Consider the following 18,192-nt stretch of genomic DNA (forward strand, 5'->3'; position numbering starts at 1 on the left):
CTGGATTTGTCGGCCTGCCACTTTTACTTTTCTCCTTTGTACTTTTTGCTTTCACTTTACACCCCTCTGTCTCTCTGCACTGGTTCCCATCCCTCTGTTGTGAACAAACCTCCTCACGCCTAGCCTCTTTAATTTGATTCCCACCCCCCAACCATTCTAGTTTAAAGTCACCTCAGTAGCCCCCGCTAATCTCCCTGCCGGGATATTGGTCCCCCTAGGATTCAAGTGTAACCCGTCCTTTTTGTACAGGTCACGCCTGCGCCAAAAGAGGTCCCAATGATCCAAAAACTTGAATTAGTCATAGTCATACTTTATTGATCCCAGGGGGAAATTGGTTTTCGTTACAGTTGCACCATAAATAATAAATAGTAATAGAACCATAAATAGTTAAATAGTAATATGTAATTTATGCCAGTAAATTATGAAATAAGTCCAGGACCAGCCTATCGGCACAGGGTGTCTGACCCTCCAAGGGAGGAGTTGTAAAGTTTGATGGCCACAGGCAGGAATAACTTCCTATGACACTCTGTGTTGCATCTCGGAGGAATGAGTCTCTGGCTGAATGTACTCCTGTGCCCACCCAGTACATTATGTAGTGGATGGGAGACATTGTCCAAGATGGCATGCAACTTGGACAGCATCCTCTTTTCAGACACCACTGTCAGAGAGTCCAGTTCCATCCCCACAACATCACTGGCCTTTCGAATAAGTTTGTTGATTCTGTTGGTGTCTGCTACCCTCAGCCTGTTGCCCCAGCACACAATAACAAACATGATCGCACTGGCCACCACAAACTCACAGAACATCCTCAGCATCGCCCGGCAGATGTTAGAGGACCTCAGTCTCCTCAGGAAATAGAGACGGCTCTGACCTTTCTTGTAGACAGCCTCAGTGTTCTTTGACCAGTCCAGTTTATTGTCAATACGTATCCCCAGATATTTGTAGTCCTCCACCATGTCCACACTGACCCCCTATTATAATGTTATTCCTCCTAACATTAAAAATTATTCATTGTGGAAATACTTAGTAGAAGATACATACACTAAAGAATCAATGTTTTAGCAAAAATTTGTACATTGAACGTTCGCAAATCATGGGTACCTGTAATTTATGTCCCTCGTTATCACTATTCTCTAGCTTTTACACAACAAATTTATTTGTACTTTCCATAATATCTTTCCCTGTGATTGACAGGTCAATAGAATAGAGACACAAGAGGCTACAAATGCTGGAACCTGGAGCAACACACAAAATGATGGAGGAACTCAGCAGGTCAAACAGCACATGTGGAGGAAACTATCCATTTCCTATGTGACGGGGTCCTGATTACCCCTATGAACTGTGCTTTTGAAAAGAGAGAGAGAGAGAGGTATTTAACACCGACATCTTGTTTGTGTGTGTGTGTGTGAGTGAGAGTCTGAGAGTGTGAGAGTGTGTGTGAGTGAGAGTGTGAGACACAGACAGAGACTACTCACAGTTTGTTTATACATTCCCAAGGACATCGCCTGCTTGTACGTTCTTACAGACAGAGAAGGGAGGAGCTGTTTGAATGACAGTTGGTACTCAGTACAGGGAGATCAATAGAAGGTCAGATGATAGACCTGAGACACATTTTGGACACTGAATGAGCTTTGAGGTGCCCACAGAAAAAGTGGGTTTTGGAGGATCGATCAGGCGGATCGATCAGTGGCTCTCACAGTGTGGAGAAGGTGTGACCGGTGGGGAGTTATCTGTGTGTCCAACTCTCGCCTGGGTTGATAGCACCACCACAGAAGAACGGTCCCCTTTGTTGTGGTCACAGTCGATGACTCTTAAAGGATTTCGGAGGACAACAGGAAGATTGATGGCGTCAGCTCACCTTAAGACTCAAATCGCTCTCTCCATCACTACTCAACTCAATACCATGAACTGAACCGAACTTTACTCATCATCGTAAGACTATCTATTTACACCTAGACTTGAGGAAGCTTGATTTTCATATATTTCTACACTTACTGATATACTTATATATAATCATTGCTAACCTGTTTGATTTATCCGCATTTATATTTCTGTATTGCGTAGTTACTAATAAATATCATTAGTTAATAGCAATACTGGACTCCAAGGTGTTTTCCATTTCTGCTGGTTCTTTAACCCGTCACAGGGTACGTGACACCTGTCATACGTCGACTGTCCATTTCCTTCCATTGATTCTGCCTGACCTGCTGAGCCTCTCCACTATTTTGTGGTTGCTTTTCTAACGGATGGATTTGGACCCTTGATCATTCCAGGACATCCTCTCTGAGCGCAACGACATTCTCCTTAATCAATTCTGCCTGCTTTCTTTCCTTCCTTTTGCAAACATCTTGTGCAAACATTTAAAGCTTAGGGACTGTTTACTTAAACCAGGTATTTACCATTTAGTGGCAATATAAACCATATGCTTAACTGAACCTGCAGCCTTTAAAGCTTGTTTAATTCACTGGAAACTACTGGGAATCAAATTTTTCAATTTCAGGTAATGTACTCTATCTGTTTAAAAAGGCTCCCAAAATATGAGACCAGAGAATCATAGGATGAACTATCTTTATTTTGACATCAAGAAAGCTTAAAACCACAGAACAACGTTAACCTCTTGTGTTCTGACCCCATGTTGTGCTTGCTGTTGAGGGATAGTACAGAGCACACCAGGATGCCAGCCTTGCAGGATATTCAACTGAACTTTACTGAGAACCGAGTATGTGAACTCGTTCCATGTGGGAGGGCTAACTGGGTGGCATAGGAATAACATTATTAACTACCACTACAATCTCCTCCTCTTTCACTGACCCAATATCTACCTCAGTCCTTTAAATTTCCTCACCCCAAGACAGACACTCTCCAATACGTTTGCACAGCATATTTACAGCTTTGTTAGGAACAGATTCTAACATGTTTTTATAATGTTTCTTCACATTTAGTTACAGATGGGAAAATGCAGGTTTTGGTTACATGATATGCAGCACGTATCTAAGCCATTAGCAACACCTGATCTAAGTTCAGAGCACTCATGGCCCAAATGTTTTATTTGCTCTATTAAGGGGACTATCATTCACATATCAACAAAAGAAACCCACACCAAAGCAGGCATACTCATCTGTTAAAGGCAGAAAAGTTAGCACAGAATCTGCATTATTACAGAACTAGAAATTTAAGAGTTACCAGGTAAAAGGTTATTTGCTATTGCAATGTTTGATCAAAGTAATCACAGAATTTCAAGTCAATGTGAAAGCATGTCATTAAAATATAGTAGTATCTGCAATGTGCCACAAAACATTGACATTAGTACTTCAATGTGCTTTCCTTTTAAAAAAAAAGTATACCTTCCAAGCCAATACAAAATAAAACCCAGACAATAGACTGAATGTAGCTATCCCCAGTTACTTCTGCTCCAATTGTATATACCCTCCTGAATCCTCCACTATTTGCTGATTATAGATTAGCTACCTGACCAGAATTGCCAATCCACAGAATGGACTTCAATGATGTCATATTTGGTTGGGCTGGATCTCAGTTTTCTTCAATACTTTATCCAGGTCAGCAGCAACAGTTAATTAGACACCCAGCTAGGGAGTGGATGAGTGTATTCTTTCAAATTTATCTCTATGACATGAAATGATACTTGGAAAGGGAATGTAGTACAAGAAAACACTAGCCAAATTTGGACATAAGCTTGAAGTTTGCCTCAGTGGCACAATCAAAAGACAACATCTGCTCAGACACTCAGAGCACGTGGAAGAGTAACATTGCCTGTGCCTGACAATAACGCTGCTCAGATTCCAAATTCCACAAATATCACTGGGTTAGATGGGCTGGGGATAAAACACAAGCTGTCAGGCTAGGACCAGAGACAGAATATAATCAATTTCTGTCACTCATGCAAACCACCAGTAACTACACAAGAGCAGTCCTTAGTGAAATCGTTTACCTCATCCAGGTATATATATATATATATATTAGGTTTACCACTACCTTTCTTGGTTGTAAACCAAACCAAGTGATGTACTATATGGTTCACTACAGGCAGGATCAGACTTTCTAGATCTTCAGAGCCCTAAAATGGATCAATGTGATACTTGACAGTTATCGCCTTTGAAAAGGGCAAGGTGAAACTTTGTCATGAGTTTTGATCCTGGGTAGATGTAATTACATACCATGTGGTTTGCCAATAGGAGAAAGCTTTGCCATATTGAACTGGACACTCTTTAACTGACCTTAAAAAAAATCCACTTCAATATAAAAAATCTTCTTTAAAAACCTTTTGATAACATTCAATATGTTCCCAGTCATTTTTACAAATAGCCAAATCCATACCTTAGTGAAAGCCTCAGTGTCCTTTGTACTCAGGGTCCTACTTGCATATTCCAATAGCTCCTCTGAACCTTCCAATGCATTGCTGCATATAGTCAGTTCGTTCTGAAGTAAAAAAAAATGATCAACAGGAATTAGACACCCATGCTCAATTAGACCATATATCACAATTTAAAGTTACATTTTTCTACCCAAGAGGGCTTGATAAATTTCACACCTTGTTCAAACACATGAATTTTGAATTTCAGCACAGTGAATATAAACACAAAACAACTCATTAAACAAATTTTTAAACTAAGTAGGCACACATCTTTTATGAACTATTCATGTAATTCTGAAAACAAAGTTACTTTCATCTGAAATTATACTCCTATACAAAATTAGAAGAAAAACAGGTCATTCATAAATAAGACAAAATATTAATTAGATTGATATAACCTTAACTATAACAGCAAGCAGGTAAGCACACAAGAAAGTCTTCATTGGCTTCACTTTTTAACCAGAGATTCACATAATGAATATTAGTCAAAGTTATCCAGAAAGGTAAGTGGAAGAACCCTTTGGATTGATAGCAGAGCTGCTTGGAATGCTAATCAAACTTCAAGGGCTTAGCCACTGATCGGCTGAACATAAGAGTACAGCTTCATATAGATACAAAGTAAAGCGGGATTTTGGGATTTATGTTTATCCATTGCTATTCAAACATCTTGGATAAGTTACAATTTCAAGCTTAATTAACAGGATACCCAAACGTACCTTGGACCTCACCACAAACTATCAGCTTTACTATCAATTCCATCTTTATCATCCACTCAATAACTATTTTCAAACTATCTTCTCTTGACTCTGTGCTTCGATCGTTTCATTAGAAAGTCCCTTTAATTCCAGCTTATTTCAGTTCATCTACTGCTGAAACTCTTACCCATGCCTTAGTTCCCTCCATATTTCATTATTCCAAAGCACTCTCAAGCAGTTTCACATTTTCCTTACTCCATAAATTACAACTAGCTCATAATTTTTGCAGTTATTACTGGAAAGTCTAATTTCAAGTAATACTAATGACCCTAACACTGGTATGTTTGAGAAGTATTTAAATATGGACCAAATATATTTTTCAAGACTACAAATGACCAACCTAAAAGATGCTGCATCTCAGAACCTTTCATTAAGAAATATTCTCTTTATTAGCATGGGAACAAGAATTGATGGAAGTTAACCACAGTAAAACTCCAATAATCTACTCTCCAGCCATTTGTAAATTCTGACCATTTGGCATCCGGTTCAGCAGGTAATGTTTTCTGTGCTCTCTTTCACCTCACTAAGACTCAGCTCCTGCACTTTCTTTTGACTCACTAGGGTTCTGATTCTCGCATATTACCAGGTTGACTGAAAAATTTATCAGAATTTGTAGCAAATTATAAAAAAGAGTAAATTACGAGCATGTGGTATTAACAGAAATAAGCAGTTTCCAGAAAATCCTCCAATATGGCATGCTGGATTACCTGTTTTATTATATACTGAAATAAAAAGACAAAATTCTTTCAACACAGCAGGTTTGGAAGCATCTGTGGAAAGACAAGTTTCAGGTCTTTGGCCCACTTCTCATTCCACGGATGCTGCCATACCTTTTGAGCATTTCCATCAGTTATCTTTTCAATTTCAGATTTCCAACATCTGCAGTTATCTTCAGCAAATATACTGGACTTGCCTGTCCACATATGAAAATGTCTAATTAAAAAAAATTGAACAGGTCAGAGTGAAACCATCAGATGGCCACTGATACTGCCAGAGTTGCTTGGTTAGACAGAATAGCAGATAGCTTGGGAGATGGTGTTTTCCTTCCACCATTTCAGTTACACTGTGGCGAGCTCTTGGAGGTTGTTAGTAGTTGAAAGAGAAAATGTGAATTTAGACATGCAACTTCCAACACCGAAAGCAGCTAAATAAAGGGCAACATGATAAAATTTCTGAATTAACAGCCTGTTCAGATAACAACAGAATGAAGGTACAAGTAAAAATATTCAACTACATACATAGAAAACAAATTTCATTCTTGCAGTTAATTACAATAAACTAGGCAAAACACAAATGGAAACTTCAATACGAACCACGGCTCCTACCTGGAGTTCCTGACTCTTGTATGCTTGTTCTTGTTTAATTTTGTTAGTCATACTATCCTTCATTTCATCTAGGGTGGCCTGGAGAGCACCAAATTCGTGTTCTAAGTCTAACAACACCTTGGCAGTATTGATCTACCATAAAATGGGAAAGGAAGTCGTCAAATCTTAATTATATAGTAAGTTGCAATATTTTTGATTATTATAGAAATGGGAAGACTTGAGTAAATATTTTTGAAATGTAGCACTTCTGATATCTATCTAGCACTAAAGGTCTAAAACGTAGGTGAAAAATTGTTTAAAAAGTTAGAAAGCTCAGAAAGGCTAGCAGTAACAGTTGAAATACAATCAATTGCACATGCTAAATGATCTGCCTGGAATACAGAATCTACATAGTAAGAACACCAGTTAAGAATTCAGCTTTCACGTGACAAGCCGTGCATTAAAAAATTCTGTTTGGTATCTACGTTAAATATTGTCCTCAACACTTCAAAAAAACCTTAAAGCAAACAATTGTTTATAACACCTTGCTAAAAAACTATTAACATTACTATAATCTCTTTAAAGGAGTTTCTAATCCAAGTCTTTGATCTGAAATATTAATGAGCTCCTCTTTATAAATCTACCCAACTTGAGAAATGTTATTTTTAAATTAAAAGACAGTACTACTATAGTTTTAAATAATTAAGAAACATTTAAAAATACAGACAAAGTTCTTTGAAGTACATAATTAGTAAGCGTAAGTATTTGGTTTATAAATTCAGGAGCAATAAAAGAACTAAAAATATCATTCTAGAATTTTGTAAATCATTGGCTGTACCTCAGCTCAAGTCTGTGGATTGCTCTGGCTATAGAACATAGAATAGTACAGCACATTACAGGCCCTTCGGCCCACAATGTTCTGCCGACCCTCAAACCCTGCCTCCCATATAACCCCCCACCTTAAATTCCTCCATATACTTGTCTAGTAGTCTCTCAAACTTCATGAGTGTATCTGCCTCCACCACTGACTCAGGCAGTGTGTTCCACACACCAACCACTCTATGAGTAAAAAACCTTCCTCTAATATCCCCCTTGAACTTCTCACCCCTTACCTAAAAGCCATGTCCTCTTGTACTAAGCAGTGGTGCCCTGGGGAAGAGGCGCTGGCTATCCACTCTATCTACTCCTCTTGTTATCTTGTACACCTCTATCATGTCTCCTCTCACCCTCCTTCTCTCCAAAGAGTAAAGCCCTAGCTCCCTTACTCTCTGATCATAATGCATACTCTCTAAACCAGGCAGCATCCTGGTAAATCTCCTCTGTACCCTTTCCAATGCTTCCACATCCTTCCTATAGTGAAGCGACCAGAACTGGATATAGTACTCCAAGTGTGGCCTAACCAGAGTTTTATAGAGCTGCATCATTACATCACAACTCTTAAACTCTATCCCTCGACTTATGAAAGCTAACACCCCATAAGCTTTCTTAACTACCCTATCTATGTGTGAGGCAACTTTCAGGGATCTGTGGACATGTACCCCGAGATCCCTCTGCTCCTCCACACTACCAAGTATCCTGCCAGTTACTTTGTACTCTGCCTTAGAGTTTGTCCTACCAAAGTGTACCACCTCACACTTCTCCGGGTTGAATTCCATCTACCGCTTCTCGACCCACTTCTGCAACCTATCAATGTCTCTCTGCAATCTTCGACAATCCTCTACACTATCTACAACACCACCAACCTTTGTGTCGTCTGCAAACTTGACAACCCACCCTTCTAACCCCACATCCAGGTCGTTAATTAAAATCACGAAAAGTAGAGGCCACAGAACAGATCCTTGTGGGACACCATGAGTCACAATCCTCTAATCTGAATGTACTCCCTCCACCACCACCCTCTGCCTTCTGCAGGCAAGCCAATTCTGAATCCACCTGGCCAAACTTCCCTGCATCCCATGCCTTCTAACTTTCTGAATAAACCTACCATGTGGAACCTTGTCAAATGCCTTACTAAAATCCATATAGATCACATCCACTGCACTACCTTAATCTATATGCCCGGTCACCTCCTCAAAGAACTCTATCAGGCTTGTTAGACACGATCTGCCCTTCAGAAAGCCATGCTGACTGTCCCTGATCAGACCATGATTCTCTAAATGCCCACAGATCCTATGTCTTAGAATCTTTTCCAACAGCTTTCCCACCACAGACGTAAGGCTCACTGGTCTATAATTACTCGGACTATCCCTACTACCTTTTTTGAACAAGGGGACAACATTCGCCTCCCTCTTGTCCTCTGGTACCATTCCTGTGGACAACGAGGACATGAAGATCCTAGCCAGAGGCTCGGCAATCTCTTCCCTCGCCTCATGGAGCAGTCTGGGGAATATTCCGTCAGGCCCCGGGCACTTATCCATCCTAATGTATTTTAACAACTCCAACACCTCCTCTCCCTTAATATCAACATGCTCCAGAACATCAACCTCACTCATATTGTCCTCACCGTCATCAAGTTCCCTCTCATTGGTGAATACCAAAGAGAAGTAATCATTGAGGACCTTGCTCACTTCCATAGCCTCCAGGCACATCTTCCCACCTTTATCTCTATTCGGTCCTACCTTCACTCCTGTCATCCTTTTGTTCTTCACATAATTGAAGAATGCCTTGGGGTTTTCCTTTACCCTACTCGCCAAGGCCTTCTCATGCCCCCTTCTTGCTCTTCTCAGACCCTTCTTAAGCTCCTTTCTTGCTTCCCTATAGTCCTCAATAGACCCATCTGATCCTTGCTTCCTAAACCTCATGTATGCTGCCTTTTTCCACCTGACTAGATTTTCCACCTCACTTGTCACCCATGGTTCCTTCACCCTACCATTCTTTATCTTCCTCACCGGGACAAATTTATCCCTAGCATCCTGCAAGAGATCTCTAAACATCGACCACATGTCCATAGTACATTTCCCTGCAAAAACATCATCCCAATTCACACCCGCAAGTTCTAACCTTATAGCCTCATAATTTGCCCTTCCCTAATTAAAATTTTCCTGTCCCCTCTGATTCTATCCTTTTCCATGATAATGCTAAAGGCCAGGGAGCGGTGGTCACTGTCCCCCAGATGCTCACCCACTGAGAGACCTGTGACCTGACCCAGACTTCAGAAAGGACATGAAAGGTCTCAAAATTACAAAGGAAGATCACAGAGATTACCAACTATACACCACTTCGCTTACACAAAGATTTGTAAAAAATAACTGAAAAAGGAAAAGTTGGACAGATTTTAAACCAGGAGTTTACAATAGGTTTATAATGGATATTTGCAATATCCAATACAGATCTGCAAATAATTGCACTATACATCTTCCTAACCTGCCTCCGGTATGGATACCAGTCTATTCTCTTATTTCTTGCATCCTCCTAAAATCAACTGATATTGAGACTTTCCTCTGGTAGCTCCAATATGTCCTCCTCCTCCTCCTTGAACCACAGGAAGAACCAGCTCACTTATAATTGAGAGAGCTCTTAATCACATCTTACCACTTCCAACTCTTTTACTTTTTGCCCATCATAGGAAGGATAGCTTCCCTAGTTTCTTCTCATATTTCATCCAACTATATTGCAGCCCTTGGTATTCAATGAATCCAACAATTTAATTAGACAACTAGTGTTATCAGCCAGATAGAATTGCCAATTATAATGAAAAGTTATCAACATTTGTCAGCTCAGTTCTTCCTGATATTACCTGAGAAGTATTTCTAGCACATTATTTGAGATTTTCAGCAAATGTTCTTCAGCTCTGTTCTAGTGGTGTTTATTTTCCCCTCTTCTCATTTACCACCTTCTATTTACAATTCCTTCTCCTTTATTATATACTCAGACAGCATCTGCATCATCTGGATTTACTTGTTTTCTGCCCTATTATAGACATTTGCTATGTTCTCAACACCCAATTCCTTCCCAGCATATTAAATTATTTATTTCCTTACTTCCCCCAGCTTTGGTGGAGTATGTCTGTCTCCCTAGAAACCTCTGATCTTTGAGTAATTATATATTTTTTTTAATTTTGGATTTCCAGCAAATGCATTTTTTATTACTTTTAAACAATTAAAATTACTGTTAAAGGGTAAACTGCTGCTCTTTGGCAAACCAACCAGTACACTCCATAGGCTTATCACCAACTTCGACACTTCCTCATGCCTGAACACAGCTCCATACGTTAAATCCATTGTTTTCCAGGCCATTCATCCTCTGAGATGCTCACTCCACTGCATCAAATCCCCAGAATGAAATTCTTTATGCCTTTGCCATATTTGCCCATGTCAATCTAAACCATAATTTCAAAATTTCTCTGTGAACTTTGATATTTTGCCCTATGGTTTTGAAAGCAGGGGTCCTAAAAATTTGAGGATACCATTGCATACTGCTCTCATTTTTTAGAGTTGCACTGAGAGCAAGACAATATAAAGACACTACCAGCAATTACATTCATTTTTCAAAACTTTCTAATTTTTATTAAACAGGTGGGCTGCAATTACAAAACTTTCAAACTGAATCAAACTGAAGAAATAAAAGACAGCAGGTAAGCCCACAGGATCTAGTTAGTGCACATTTCAGAAACAAATTAAATAGTCCACATGTCTGAGCTTTACCTGTACATTTTTTAAAGTGTGGTTCAATGTTTCAATGAAATTCTGTATTTCATCATCTTTGTTTGCCAGCGTTGAGATTATCCTTTGCAATTCTTCCTGTAGTTAGAGTAAAACAGAAATTAGCTGCCTAATGTAACTATATGCACTAACATAGTGACATTGCATTTTATGTAAAAAAAGATGTATTAACCACATGTCCTGAGTGTTTTTTGTCTATCATTTAGAATTAAAGTGACTAAAAAAGTTAAATAGGAAACTGCTTAATACAGAATGCTCTTGCTACTATATGAAACATAGCACACTGCACAACAATTTGTAATGTTGAGTGCTCTTGAATGCTTCACTTTATACTCAAGTTGTACTAAGTCTAGAGTTGGAATGTCACAACCCACCATGACAGTCTGCAATGCACCTGAACCCAGACACCATTACAAACACAAGAGCAGTCTTCCGGAAGGTGAAAACGCAGAAAGCACTGCCCTGGATGGAGTTTCTGGCTGTGTCCTTAGATCCTGCACAGATCAGCTGGTGAAGTATTTGCAGAGATTTTTAACCTCTCCTTGCTTGAATCTTAGATTCCCACTTGTTTTAAGAAAATTATAACCCAGCATTTAGGAAAAACATGATAACGTGCCCGGTGCCTCTGACATCCAGATCATGAAGTGTTTTGAGAGGTTGATCATGGAACACATCTTCACCCTTGCAGACAAACTCATCCCACCACAATGTGCCAACCACCAAAACAGGTCTGGCATGGCCACCATCGTTCTGGCTCTACACATCCCTGGAGCATCCAAATAATAAAGACACCTATGTCAGACAATTGATTATTGACTTCAGCGCTGCCTTCAATACTGTAATTCCAAACAAATATCTCTAAACTTCTATACTTGGGAAGCACTGGTTCCCCACAAGACTGCATCCTCAGTCCCCTACTCTTGTTACTATACACTCATGACTACAGTCAGATTCTCCAACTTCATCTATAAGTTTGCAGATGATATCACCGCAAGAGGGCTGAATCCCAAGTAACTAAGAGAGTACAGGTAGAGAGCATATTGACATCACGTCATAACAATAACTTTTTCCTCAAAAGAGATGCAGAACAAAAGAGCTAGTCATTTATTTCAGGAAGGGGGGCAGCGCACATGTCAGTTTGCATCAAATAAGCTGAGGGTAAGAGGACTGAGAGCTTCAAGTTTCCTTGGAGTGAACATCACTACTAGGAAACAGCCTGCCCTGGAACAACCACATAGACACCACGGCCAAGAAAGTTCAACAGTGCCTCTACTTCCTCAAGAAAAGAAATTTGACATGTCCCCTTTGACCCTCACTAACTTTATCATTAAAGTTCAAAGTCAATTTACTATAAAAGTACATACAGTATATGTCACCATATACAACCCTGAGATTAGTTTTCTTACAGGCCTACTCAGTCAATCCAAGAAAAATACTAGAATCGGTGAAGGACTGCACCCAACGGGATGGATGAGCAACCAATACGCAAAAGGAAAACTGTAAATAAAGAAAAGTAAAATAAATAAATAAGCAAGCAAGCAACAAATAGAGAGCATGAGATGAAGAGTCCTTGAAAGTGAGTTCACAGGTTGTGGGAACAGTTCAATAATTGGGCGAGTGAAGTTGAATGAAATTGTTCCTACTGGTTCAAGAGCCTGATGGCTGAGGGATAATAACTGATCCTGAACGTGGTAGTGTTGGTCCTGAGGCTCCTATACCTTCTTCCTGATGGCAGCAGCGAGAAGAGAGCATGGCTTTGACGACAGATGCTGCTTTCCTGTGACAACGCTCCAGGTAGATGTGCTCAATGGTGGGGAGGGTTTTACCCGTGATGGACCAGAGGTGGTATATGCTTTATGACGAACTCATCATAGCGCACACATGTGGCAGTTCTGTCTCAGTCCTGCTCACCCAATCTGGAACATCTAGTGGTCAAATGTCATCCTTCTTATCTGCTGAGGGTGTTTTCTACCATTATTCTGGTAGCAGTGCACATTCCACCTCAGGCCAACTTCAGGCAGGCACTGGTGAAGCTCAGCACTGTAACCAGCAGGTACGAAACAACACACCCTGAAGCCTTCCCCATTAATGCATGGGATTTCAATCAGGTCAGCTTGAAGAAGTCTCTGAACAACTACCATCAACATCACCAATGGAACCAGAAGATGTAACACACTTGACCACTGTTATACCACCACCAATAATGTTTACTGTGCTATCTCATGCCCACACGATGGAAAATCCGATCACCTGGCTGTGCTTCTACTCTTAGCATATAGGCAGAGAACGAAGACCACAGCACCAGTGGTGAGGACAAAGATATGGTCAAGGGAGGCAGAGAGGCTCTTACAGGATTGCTTTGAGTCCATGGACGGTACAATACTCAGGGATTTATCTTCGAATTTGAATGAATATACCAGTCATCACCGACACTAATCTTCATGTGTCGATTAGTATGTACCTTTAAGAACATACTGGACATATCCAAACCAAATTCTGTGGATGAACCAGAAGATTCATGGTCTATTGAGGGCTAGATCTGCTGCATTCAAGACCAGTGATCCAGAATTATACAAGTAGTCCATGTATGACCAAACAGGAGGCTATTTTAAGAGCTAGAAAACAATTCCAATTGAGGTTATAGGCAGAATTGGATGCACGTCAGCTCTGGCAGGGTTTGCAGGACATTGCTTCCTACAAAGCGAAACTTAATACTTAAAAGCTGTGATGATACACTTCCAGAAGAATTCAACACCTTTTATGCAAGCTTTGATAGGGAAAATAAAACTACATCTGTGTGAATCCCAATGGCAGCTGTTGATTCTGTGATCTTTGTCTCAGAGGCTGATGTCAGAATATCTTTTAAGAGTGAAGCCTCGCAAGGACTCAGACTTCGTAGGACTCTGAAAATCTATGCCAACCAGCTGACAGAAGTGTTCAAGGACATGTTCAATCTCTCAATGCTGCAGTCGAAGATTCCCACCCGCTTCAAAGGACGACAATCATACCAATGCCCAAGAGCAGAATAAGCTGCCTGAAAGAGTATCGCCCAGTGGCATTCACATCTACTATGAAGTGCTTTGAGAGGCTGCTCATGGGCTAGAATCAATTCCTGCCTAACCAACACCCTGGACCTGCTGCAATTTACCTAACACCACATTAGGTCTACAGTGGATGCAATCTCACTGTCTCTCCACTCAGCCTTGGATCACCTGGACAAGAGTAATACCTTCATCAGGTATTAGTGATTTCAGCTCAGTGCTCAACATAATCTTACCCTCAGTCCTAATCAATAAGCTCCAAAACCCGGGCCTTTGTACCTCCCTCTGCAACTGGATCCTTGACTTGCTCACTAGGAGACCAGTCAGTGCTGATTGGAATTACAGGTCGACCTTCACTAATCCGGCACTATTGGGACCTGAGGAGTGCCGGATTAGTGAAAATCCCGAATTACAGAAGGATCTCATTAAGCAATAGCTAACCGCCTTATCATACCTTTAAAATATCATGTAAATCAGTACAAGTTAGATAATAATGAAACAGAAATATTAAATGAGTAGCAAGTGAAATTTTAATAAAGTAATACACTGTACAGGCACAGATAAAATAAAGGGTACAGGTAAATATACAGGAATTAACTTATACAGAAAAGTTGAGCACTTCCACTTCTAAAGTGAGATGTTTAATATACCTTCAGGCATTTACATGTCTAAAAGTGTGGGGCTGTCAGGATCATCAACATCTTCATCTTGAAAAATGAGCGAAGCATCAGGAACTGGTGCTGAAACTGGCACAACAGTTTCTTCGAAAACTGTTGATGTTGGTGGCAGCACATCCGGGTGAGCAGAAGTTGATGGCACTGGATTTTGAAGTGTTAGCTCCCCTCTTGCACTTTTTCTAGCAATTTTTTTGAACACATCTTCCAAGGTAAGCTGCTTCATATATTTTGGTCTCTCTGATTAGCTTATCCTGCAGCATATAAACTCTCATTATTTCTTGCTCAGTTATAAAACATCGTTGCTCTCATCCTTTCAGCAATTTACCTGTCAACTTAAATGCTGCTGCTTCTTTGTCTGGTGAACGTTTTTCACCACACACTGCACAAAACTGTAAGCCATGACGCTGCTTGAACCGACGAAGCCAGCGTTCACTATAGTCACACTCATAATCCAGTCCCAGTTCTTCATGAAACACTTTTGCTTGTCCCTTCACCATATCTCCAGATAGTTCAACACCTTCACTTACACGAAGATTAAACCACGCCATCCATCTTTCATTGTTTTTCTTACGCACATCTGTTTCTTTGAGCCACTATCAGCAAAAAAAATAGCAGTTTTTGTTTTTGTTTCTTTATATCGTATCGTGGAAGAGCCAATGTTGTTACATTTGCACAAGCTTTTCACCAATACACCACTGTTCAGTTTTTTCAAGAGTTCAACCTTATCTTTAATGGATAATGTGCGGTGTTTTCACCTCACAGCACGAGGTGCATTTCCTTTACTCACTGGGGCCATAATTGGGGCTAAAATACAGGAAAACAAGCAGGAATCGCCTGTCTGTGCTTGCAAGAGCGCGCCAACAGGTGAACAAATCTAGCGCAACTAAACAATGCGCAGCAGATTGGTACAGTGGCCCAGGAAATTTGAAATTACAGTTGTGCGGCAAATTTGATATCAGTGCCGGATTATCAAAGGAGCCAGATTACAGGTAGTCAGATTAGTGAAGGTCGACTGTAATATCTCTTTCTCGCTGACAAATCAAGAATGGCACACCTCAAGGATGCATGGATGCATCTCCATCTGGTATGGGAGTAGTCGAGCATCAGACCAGAAGTCCCTACAAAGGACCGTAAGGACAGCTGAGAGGATCATAGGGGTTTCCCTACCATCCATCAAGGATATTTATCAGGAGTAGGTCTCTTCGTATTACCAAGGATCCCACCCATCCATCCAGCATCCTCTTTGACTTATCAGGCAGGAGACTACGATGTATAAAAACAAGAATGGTCAGGATGAGGAAGTTTCTTCCCCCAGGCCATTAGGCTTCTGAACTCCCTGCTGCATCGTATTCAGAGTGTCATTGGTTAATCTGTTCCATACCTTACAACATTTAATATTAATGCACTTTAGTTTGTTACTTTATGTGAGATGCATCAGAAGATTTTATCCTTACCTTCATAAGTTATGTGTTCTACTATACTTTACACCCTGGTTCGGAGAAACATTGTCTCGTTTCTATATACATTATATGGTTATATATATTATATAAATGTATATAGTTAAATAACAATAAACCTGATTTGACTTAGCTCACTGCTCTACACTCTGTACACTCAAGACTCTGTGGCTAGCCACAGCTCAAACGCCATTTATAAAATTGCAGATGACACAACCATTGTTGGCAGAATGTCAGATGGTGACAGAGGCAGACTGGAAAGAGATAGATCAGCTGGTTGAGTGGTGCTACAACAACAACCTTGCACTCAATGTCAACAAGACCAAGGAATTGATTGTGGATTTCAGGAAGAAGTCGAGGTAACACACATCAGTCTGAAGATCTTCCCTGGTCACAACATATCGATGCAATCACAAAGAAGACACGACAGCAGTTACATTTCATTAAGAGCTTGAGGAGACTTGCAATGTCACCAAAGACACTGCACGTTTCTGCAGATGTGTTATGGAGAACATTCTAAATGGTTGCATCACCATCTGGTATGGATGGGCCACTGAACAGGATCAGAAAGAGCTGCAGAAAGTTGTAAACTTAGCCAGCTCCATCAAGGACACCTTCAAAAAGAGATGCCTCAAAAAGTGACATCCATCATTAAAAACCCATAATCCAGAACATGCCTTCCTCTCATTGCTACCATTAAGGAAGATGTACTAGTTTTGAACTCCCCTACCCTGGGGAAAAGTCAGTTTAGCAACCATCTTGTCTATGGCTCTCTATAATTTGATCATTTCTACAGGGTCACCCCTCATTCTCCGATGCTGTAAGAAATTAAGACCGATCCTGGCTAACCTCTCTCTATAACTCAGGTCCTCTAGTCCTGCTGACATCCTTGTAGATCTTTTCTGCACTCTTTCCAGTTTAATCACATCTCTCCTGTAGCAGAGTGACCAAAACTGTACACCATACTCCACGTGTAGCCTAACCAACAACTTGTACTGCAAAAACATCAAATTCAGTTTAATGCCCTGATAAAGACTGGCATGCTAATTTCATTCTCACCATCTGTTCAACTGTAATGCCACATTCAAAATGTGTAGTTCTAGGCCATTTTATTCCACTACACTCTCTCATGCTGTACCATTCATAGTACAAATCCCACACTGGTTTGATTTTCCAAAATGCATCACGTCACACATATCTGCATTGAAATCCATTGGTCATTCCTGAGTTCTAATTGCTCAAGATCCCCTGTAATCTACAATAATCTTCACTTTCAGTAACACCTTCTAATTCTGTCATGCTCAAACTTACTGATCAAGTCTTGTGTATTTACATCCAACTCATTTATATTACAACTAACAATGGTCCTAACAAAGACCCATGTGGCATATCACTAGTCACCTACCTGCATTCTGAGCACTAACCTTGAAACACAATCCTCTGTTTCCTACATCCGAGCCAATTTCTGGTTACCACTTTAAGAAAAAACACTAAAAGATTCATAAACCACAAATTTCCGTGCACAAAGCCATGCTAACTTTTCCAAATCAAACCCTATCGAAATGCCTATAGATCTCGTCCCTCCAGTAACTTTGCCACTTCTGACTGAGCAACCTGTAGTTTCCTGGCTTGTCCTTGCTACCCTCCTTAAGCAACGAAACAACATTAGCCACCTCCTAGCCTTCAGGAACTTCACCAGTGGCTAATGATGAAATAAACATCTCCACAATTTCTCTGGTGTCCCAGAAAGTCAAGGATGCACTGTCAGGCCCTGGAGGATTGATCCATCGTAATGAGCTGCAAGGCTGTGAACACTTCCTCCCTGGTAATACAAATATCATCCAAAACATCTAGACCTGCTTCCATTATCTCTTCAGCAACCAGAATTTTCTCCTCTAGTACACACAGAAGAGAAAGATTTCTTA

At 40.4% G+C, this 18,192-nt stretch overlaps 1 protein-coding gene across 5 annotated transcripts in view; it reads right to left on the reverse strand.

Annotated features, from left to right (window-relative positions):
• Positions 1-18,192, reverse strand: part of LOC134357449 (FSD1-like protein) — a 77,096-nt gene that overhangs the window by 56,918 nt on the left and 1,986 nt on the right. For 4 of the 5 annotated variants that reach the window (XM_063069041.1, XM_063069038.1, XM_063069040.1 and 1 more), the window contains exons 2-4: positions 11,075-11,170; positions 6,453-6,584; positions 4,336-4,437 (exon numbers count right to left, since the gene is read on the reverse strand). In XM_063069041.1, the coding sequence (XP_062925111.1) occupies positions 4,336-4,437; positions 6,453-6,584; positions 11,075-11,170 (330 nt within the window). The remainder of the gene's footprint in view (positions 1-4,335; positions 4,438-6,452; positions 6,585-11,074; positions 11,171-18,192) is intronic. The other variant, XM_063069042.1, reaches the window with a different exon arrangement.

The sequence above is a fragment of the Mobula hypostoma genome, chromosome 16, assembly GCF_963921235.1.
Source record: "Mobula hypostoma chromosome 16, sMobHyp1.1, whole genome shotgun sequence".
Lineage (NCBI taxonomy): Eukaryota > Metazoa > Chordata > Chondrichthyes > Myliobatiformes > Myliobatidae > Mobula > Mobula hypostoma.